Below are 8564 nucleotides of genomic sequence, written 5' to 3'. Positions count from 1 at the left end.
CGGACCGAGTTGGCCCGTTTTGCCAACCCTAAATTCATATTAAAAAAGAATAGCCACAAAAATTACAATGTAACAAAATCATGTAAATTTTAAAGCAAAGTAAGTATCATTATTTTATTTTATTTTTCCTCTTAATAAACATATATGCATATGGAAGAAACAATTCCAATAAAACTAGTTAATAAATGCACTGGGACAACGTTGAAAAACGGAATCACTCCTTAAATGGTAACACAGAAAGTTAGGAACATAACAGAACTGAATGAATGGCACTCTCCATTTATTCATTCACAGGTGTGACAGTGTTCGTATGCAAAAGAAGAGTCACATAATATGCAGAAAAAGCATCATGCGTCACTTACAAAAACCCACTCAAGTCCACTCTGATTGGTCCGTTTTGGGCCATGGCGTGGGGCGGTGTGTCCCCTTACCCATCTCTTTCTTCATCTACATATTATAACTATTCTTTCACTTTACCTACCATATCTCATGTATACTCTTTTAATTACACACTTTTTTCCACTCTCTCTTATATCTCATTCTTAGCACTCAGCGTCACCCTTTTACTTTATGTGATACAAGTTCACAGCTTTTTTGTTGTTTCTGAAACATTACATCGATTCACGAACTGGGTCATCCTTTGATTGTGGATTAGAGCCGCACAGACTGTAAGATTCTACTTTGACTTTGAAGGGAAAGAACAGGTAAAAGCTCATTATGTTGCGAGTATTTTATATTAACATATTTTTTTGAAGGTTTTTGCTTCCTGTTTTCTCTATCAATTGTTGTTTGTTTTTAGTGCTATTATGTGATTTGAAGGAGAGTTTAAAGTGGGTTAGTTTTGGAATTCGGTGACAGAACCTAGGTCACCGTGCCTGTGCTTTTTTCCTGTTTTCCCTCCCTTGGATTCCGCTAGTAGTGTTTCTGTGCAGGAGAACAAATAAAGTTGGCAGCTTTATTGGAATCTGATGAAATTTGGCACTACCCTTTGATTGTTCCTGCTAGTTTTTAAGCTTGGTCGATTCTGGGCATGAGTATATCACTCGAAAGTTTCAATTTTGGGAGGCTTCTAGTTCTGGTTGCTCCACTTGGGCTTTGTTGGCCTTGATTTCAATTCTTAATTGCCTTCTCAACGCTTTGGAGGAACTCAAGTTCAAGCTTACTACTTTTCTCTCTTGTTTTGGGTTCGAGTGTTGCCTTTCTTTCCTTCTTTTTTCCTTTCTATGTTGTTTTACATGCAGTAAAGTTTGTTTATTTTCTTGGATCTGCTTAAGCCTAGGTTTTAGGGCAGTTTATTCAAGCTGTGTTTAATTGAGCTTGGTACTAGATTAGTGAATTTTGGGTTCTGCTAGTACTAGGTTGTTCAGCTGGTATTTGAGGGATTTAAGTTCTAAGAATTATGTGTGTCTTCTGTCTTAGTTTTGAGGTTTGGCTTGAACTTAGGGTGAATTTATTTTCTTATAGCTCTTATGCTTTGCCTGGTTCTCAGTTACTGTGCGCTATCATCTATCTCTTCTGTCTTAGTTTTGAAGTTTGGGTTGAACTTAGGGTGAATCAATTTTCTTATAGCTCTTGTGCTTTGCCAGGTTCTCAGTTATTGTGGTATCATCATGGATTCCCCACAATCAGTTGTCTCACCCTTCAGGAGCTCGGTCTTGGGTGAGGGTGAGAAGCACAAGTCTGATGTTTTCACACAAAGCTTTATTCCCTTCTCTAAGGACATTGAAGTCAATGGGAAGGAAGCTGTCATGTCAAATGTGGAGGAGTTCATTGGAGTACTTGATGTTTACATACATCAAGCCAGGGACATTCATAACATCTGCATATACCACAAGCAAGATGTTTATGCTAAGATTTGCCTAACTAGTAATCCTGAAAATACTGTGTCTACCAAGACTATCAATGGAGGAGGAAGGAACCCTGTCTTTAATGAGAATCTTTGTCTCAATGTTTGGACCGTTGATTCTTCTCTCAAATGTGAGATATGGATGCTGAGCAGAGTGAAGAATTATCTTGAAGACCAGTTGCTTGGTTTTGCTTTGGTACCTTTATCTGAAGTACTAGTCCAGAATGGGAAACTAGAGAAAGAGTTCTCTCTTTCTTCAACTGATCTATTCCATTCTCCTGCAGGTTTTGTTCAGTTGTCTCTTTCTTACACTGGTGCTTCTCCTGATGTTATGGCAATTTCTGCAATGCCTACAAAGGTTCCCACACATGTCACTGTGCAAGATTCAGAAACACCTGAGTCACTGGCTAGGGACTTAGATAAAATTGAGTTCCCGGATCCTAAGATTGAAAATGAAGACCACTTGATGGCTTCAGAATATTTTGGCATTCCATATGAGGAGACTCAGTGTTCTGATAACTTGGCTACTTCTGATGCTGAAAATCATAGTTCTGAAGCTGGTGTTCGTCTTGTGGAAAGCTTCTCAGCATGCAGTGTTGAGTCTGTTCAACCTCCTAAGGTTGATTCTCCACCTAGCAGTGTATCAACAAATGGGGTTTCTTCTCATTCTGTGGCTGCAAGCTCAGAATCATCTGATGATGTTGCTGTTTCTAAGCCTCCCAGTCAGGAACAAGTTTCAGGCGCTAAAGAGGAAAAAAATGTGGATGTTAAAGATGGTGAGAGTGATTCCTCAAGTGGGGTTCCCAGTGAACTATTCCCTAAGCCTGTTATTACTGTGAACATTGAGCCAGAGCCAAAGGTGGTGCAGCAGGAGATAGTAGACATGTACATGAAAAGCATGCAGCAATTTACTGAGTCATTAGCAAAAATGAAGCTTCCTATGGACATTGAAAGTGAACCAACTAGTTCAGGAAATTCAACCACAGAGCAGAAACTACAGCCATCAAAGAACAGTAGCTCCCGTGTGTTTTATGGGAGCAGGGCTTTCTTTTGAGCTTTTGCTTCCCTGGTTCAAGGGAATACAGGCCAAGTGACTGTAGATTTTAGAACGAAAACTGATATTAGTAGTGAACTGAAATAATGTATTATCTAGTGTGGTTTCTCCTTTTGTACTTCCTTCAGATGTTGTAGTTTACAGGGGATATAACTTCGTACTCTCACAAGCTTGTTGCTATCTTAACTACTACCTGAACTTTTCTGTGTTACCTTCTTTCTTTATCGTTCTTTTGATTTCAATGTCAATAATTGTTCACAAGATGTTAATCGTGTGTATAATCACTAGTGATAATATGGTCCCACATGCACATGGGGAACGCTCAAGTATATCAAGCAAAATCTCCCAGATTTTGCTTTCTTCTATTTCAGATGAAAAAGGTCATACCATACAATTGAAAGAAATATATTTGTATTATAAAACTATATCTTATCTGTACAAGAGTTCTCTATTTAAAGAGAATAAACAAACTTAATGGGCTAAGCCCAAATACTGACTATTACAGAATTACAAAAGGCAAAAAAATTAAAATAATGTAATTAATTAAAATAATTACGCATTTAATGCTGTTTTGTTAAAAATTACACATCTGTTGCACAATGAGACGCCCTCTTTGGGCGTCACATGTGACGCCCCACTGGGGCGTCTTCTCTAGGAGAGAGACGCCTCACTGGGGCGTCACATGTGACGCCCAAAGAGGGCGTCTTATGTGCAACCTATATATACCCCACTTTCCTTTTTTCACTCCTTACCCAGTCTGGGACAGACGTATACTACCAGATAGGGATGCACGACATAGGCCATGGCCACCGTGGTCCTAGTTTCATTGACATTTTCTTTATTCATTATGTTGTGGACTGTTTCATATTGTTATTATTTTGTTCTTTTGTATATGTCATATGAGTGTAGCATGTTGTTATATTGTAGACGCTACATTATTATATTATTTGGACTATTCACTATGTTTTGGTTATCGTTCTTTGCGGATTTATATTACGGTAACTAACAGCATCAGCTAATTAATAATTCAAGCTTAAAAACATACATAAACGGAAAGTAAAAAGTCCAACATAACGGACATTACAATTCATGCAATAACATAACCAACAGCAACAATATGAACATAATATCCAAATCATTCAATTCTCCCACGACTTGGACATCGCCGACGATTATGGCCGCGTTCCTTGCAAAGTCCACACCTGATACGGCTCTGGCTTGTCTCAACTTCATCCATCTCGTTGCGGATGCGAGTTGACTTTGGACGACCTTTTGCATGCAACATAGTACAATCAGGAATAATCTTTGCACCACTAATTTCAGGTATTGCTTCCTCGTTTCCGATTGGCTCCCACGGAAAAGAAGAAGCCTCGACCAAGTTATTTATCAAGAAGACGTCGTCAACGTAAGTGAACGCACTCTGCCTAACACTTAACGCAGCAGCAACAGCGTGACTACATGGATACTTAAAGGCCTTAAACTTTCCACACTGACAGTATCTCTGTGGGAGGTTGACAGAATATGAACGTTCCCAACCTGCGTCAACCTCGAATACAGTATGTTCAACATTGTATGCACGGACGTGGTGGCCTGTTGCATCTACCTGGTTCTTCTTGACCAATTCAACAACATGTTTGGAGTGACGATGAGCTGATTGAAGTTGTGCAAGAGCATTTGTTCCTCTCTCAACAAAATATGCAACCAATCTGCTATATATATGCTTAACCAATGCTGTTATAGGCATATTTCTGGCCCCCTTCAAAACCCTATTGACAGATTCAGCCAAATTTGTTGTCATATGACCGTACCTCCGTCCTTCAATATCGTAGGCACGCGACCACTTTTCCTTAGGAATCGCATCTATCCACTCAGCAATTTGAGGACTACTTTCACGAAAACTCGCAAGATTCCTTTCAAAATCAACCATTGCTGGAGTATAATGTAACGCCCCGTTCTAGAACCGGTTTGTTAACATCGCATTATGATATTAAACGCAGTTACAATCACATGGGTTCAATTAAAATTCGGATTAAATTTTTCATTTTAAAACATGCCGAATTTATAATACCCAATTTCGTGATCATAACCGTATTACCTTGCGGAAACAGATAAATTAAGCTTAACATCATGTTCTTGTTACATCTTTAAACCATTAAGTTACTTCCTATTTATTTCACAACTTCTATATTGTAGACCTCTTCATTAGCTATGCGTGGCTTCAAACCGCGCTCAAATCGGAGCACTGTAGCCCAAGTTAGGACAAATTGAAGCAACACAAGAGAGTGTTGGTCACAGGCCCCGCGCGCTTCAGCGCGCTACCGGGCGCTCAAGCGCGCGCTATCGGGCGCTAAAGCCTCCATCTGGGCGCTTAAGCGCACGGAGGCAGTAAGCATTAGGCATTCCAGTGTGGATGGGCGCTTAAGCGCGCATCAGGGCGCTCAAGCGCGCTATCCTGGGCGCTTAAGCTCCCATTGGGACGTTTTAGCGCGCAGAGACAGAAGCATCTCCTCCTTCAGTGGCTAAGGGCGCTCAAGCGCGGACCAGGGCGCTCAAGCGCGTAACCCTGAGCGCTTAAGCCCCACCCTGGGCGCTAAAACACGAGGGGACAGTAAGCATCCCAACTTTCTGCAGCACTTAGCTTACAAAACACTATGATCATTCCCTTGGCTCCCATCAACAAAAGGTGCAACCAAAGGCATGAGCATAGGCTAAGTTCATCCAATGAATCAAGATATACAAATGACCATGGGCTTTCAAAATAAAATCCTATACATGTCAACTACAAAAGGCATGCATAAACTCAAAAGAAATGCCACATTTCATGCATAATCCAGATATGGCCACTTGCCACCAGAGGCTCCTGCAGCATCCTTACCTGAAAGGGGGTCCCCACAACACGGGGTGAGATATACGAATATATCCAGTAAACCAGGGGTCCTTGGAGCATCTCTCCACCCCACAGTTCCATATCAGTGTAATAGCAATAACAATAATAATGCAGTAAATACATATCTATGCAAAGTGCAATACATATTCAGGAGAAATCCCTCGAGCTCTCAAGCTGTCCTAAGGAAACTCAGATGCAAATAGTCCTACTGGCCAGCTAACTACCAAGTATGATTTACGCATCGTCATGCCACATACCAACATAGGGAAACACCATCCTATGCCACACCAAATGCATACACATACGTATAACAAAGCATTACACTATTTTATTGCATTTATATACACAATCACAACCTCCACCCTTTCAGGGCTTGGTAGAACAGTCAAGGGAATTACACCCAAGGTCCGAAGGCTTACCTCAATGCTTCAGTCGACCTTTGTTCTTCACCAATGTCAACAATACTCTACTCCAAAACCAACACCAATTCCAATGAGCTACTCAAGCTCCATAGCTTGTTCAAGCGGTTGATCACTCACGGTCGGTCCAAATGTCTCAATCCTAGACATCATTAGGACACAATCATCAATCAACCAAGTCATATCATTCATCAACAATGCAAGAAATCCAATATCAAGCATCATATTCTTGCCATTTTACAAGTATACTCATTTAGCTATCTAAGCTCATTTTCACCGATTAAATGGTATTCCTAGCATTTTCCATAACATGCTCTAAGCTCCATTCTTCCTAGAACATAGCTAATTTAACAACATTTCATCAAAATCCCTAAAACACTATTCATAAACCCTAACTCATGCAAATTTCAAGGAATCATGAGGTTCAAGGGTTAGAATCTTACCACCAAGGGTCACACAACCAAGCAAGGAGTGTTCCTCAAGCTCCCATGGAGGTTGAACTTCCCAAAACCCCAAAATCTCTCCAATGGCCGAATTTTTGAGAGGCAATATCCCTCTCCACAATGCTCCCCACTCAAAACAAAGCAAGGATTATGAAAGAGGGCGAGATTCTAAGCGATTTAGGCTTTTGAATCACTCAAATCGGTTAAGGTTTGATCTCTCTCTCTCTTCCTCCCTTCCTTCTCCCTCATTTCTCCTTCTTCTTCTTCTTCTCTCTGTTTCTGGCTCGACGGGGGATGGGGGGAAAATGGGTTCTTTTAGTAGCTTAAGTCACTTAACATAGGTTAAGTGGCTTTAAGCGGGTATTGGTTCGTCTATCTATTCAACTCCAATAATTACCAAACTTTACCCAAAAGTCTGGAATATTATTCTAGGAATGTTACTATTTTTATTTTTATAATTTGGGTACTTTCACCAGTACCCATTTATACCCCTTAATTTTCACTGAGTACACTTTTTAACTCCAAAGTGACTCAGATTCATTTAATTAAGCCTTATACTTAATTTCACTCACTAAAACATGTTTAATTAATTAATTACACTAGATTTACTAATTAATTAAGTTGGGCTATTATATATAACCTGCACAAATTGGACATAAACGAATTAAACATAAATTGACAGTCATAATGGAAAAAAATAATTAAGCATTCAGTCAATGAGTATACCTAAATTCTTTAACATCCGCTTCAAATCTTCATTTCGAAACTTTTGATTGAAGTTGCTTGCAATATGACGAATACAGAATACGTGATACGCATTTGGCGGCTGCCAAGTAGGGTTATTTTCCACAGCAGATATTATGCTTCGCTGCCGATCAGATATTAAACATATGTTTGACATCGTAGTCACATGAGCACGAATATTAACGAGAAAATAATCCCATGCTTCCAAAGTTTCGCCTTCTACGATGGCAAATGCGATCGGTAAACATTCATTATTACCATCTTGGGTTGTGGCCACCAACAATTTCCCTTTGTACTTTCCATATAAATGTGTTCCATCAATTTGGATGACGGGTTTGGCAAATTTGAACGCCTCACAACACTGTCTAAACGTCCAAAAAATGCGATGAAAAACCTTTTTTTCCAGAAACTAAGCTCTGCTCGGCATAAAGATCATTAGTTTGTATATGATAAAATGAACCTGGAGAAAAGCGAAGCATGTATTCGCACCACCTTGGTAAAAAAGCATACGATTCCTCCCAATCACCGTACAGAATTGCCATCGCTTTCTGCTTCGCATACCACGCCTTTCTGTACGAAACTTGAAAGCCATATTTAGCAGTTATTCTTTCTTGCACCAAAGAGATTGACACAGATGGTTCAGACTTTATCATCTCTGCATTGAAGAGGATATCAGTGCCTCGATAACATCGAACGAATTTAATTACACATTTGTGGTCAATCACACATTTAAAATACAAAAAGGTACCTATCACGAGATCTGCAATAACGTCCGCATCAAGCTGTCTATGACCCTGGGAAATGTGTTCATTCACACATTCGTGTTTTCCACCCCATCTCGTTATTTTCCAATTTTCACGAAACACCGGTTTGATCGCCCTTACGCGCCACGGACAACCTTGATCGTACGCACAACATTTCATGGACAACTTTGCAGGCGTGCTCTCAATTACAATGGCTTCTTGATGCTCCCTAATAAGGTTGTGCTTAAGTGCCATTTGGACATCTTTTTTTGTCGCAAATTCTTGATTGACAAATAACATGTCACCCAGTTGCCACGGACCTTGTATTGAAGCCGATCCAGACACCGAACCATCAGTACATGATTCTTGTTCGCTCTGATAACTCCAATCAATGTAAGAATAATGCGGAATTCCTTCCCAAAAAGGAA

The 8564-nt window shown here is 40.0% G+C and overlaps 1 protein-coding gene and 1 long non-coding RNA gene across 4 annotated transcripts; one reads left to right on the top strand and one right to left on the bottom strand.

Annotated features, from left to right (window-relative positions):
* The first annotated feature begins 341 nt into the window (after positions 1-341).
* Positions 342-3103, top strand: LOC133317488 (uncharacterized). Of its 3 annotated transcripts, none has more exons than XM_061519350.1 (2): positions 342-704; positions 1587-3103. In XM_061519350.1, the coding sequence occupies exon 2, from the start codon at positions 1611-1613 to the stop codon at positions 2898-2900; it is 1290 nt and encodes a 429-aa protein (XP_061375334.1). In that variant the 5' UTR covers positions 342-704; positions 1587-1610; the 3' UTR covers positions 2901-3103. The 3 variants fall into 3 exon arrangements, with proteins under 3 accessions (XP_061375334.1, XP_061375335.1, XP_061375333.1); XM_061519351.1 differs by lacking the exon at positions 342-704 and having other exon boundaries at positions 725-2031; positions 2131-3103; XM_061519349.1 differs by lacking the exon at positions 342-704 and adding an exon at positions 726-1184.
* Positions 3104-5602: 2499 nt separating this feature from the next.
* Positions 5603-6887, bottom strand: LOC133317486 (uncharacterized). Its single transcript, XR_009752328.1, has 3 exons — positions 6650-6887; positions 6207-6348; positions 5603-5775 (listed from the first exon to the last, which is right to left on the bottom strand). It is a non-coding gene; the product is annotated as an uncharacterized LOC133317486 (long non-coding RNA).
* Positions 6888-8564: the final 1677 nt, after the last annotated feature.

Source organism: Gastrolobium bilobum, unplaced genomic scaffold, assembly GCF_033153095.1.
Source record: "Gastrolobium bilobum isolate Gb01-03AN ecotype WA unplaced genomic scaffold, APGP_CSIRO_Gbil_v1 utg49751, whole genome shotgun sequence".
NCBI lineage: Eukaryota > Viridiplantae > Streptophyta > Magnoliopsida > Fabales > Fabaceae > Gastrolobium > Gastrolobium bilobum.
Note: the sequence above shows the minus strand (reverse complement) of the source record. Positions and strands in the feature narration are given on the sequence as shown.

What these genes read in the sequence shown, in the direction of transcription:
- LOC133317488 (XM_061519350.1), top strand. Translation starts at nt 1,611, where the DNA reads ATGGATTCCCCACAATCAGTTGTCTCACCCTTCAGGAGCTCGGTCTTG.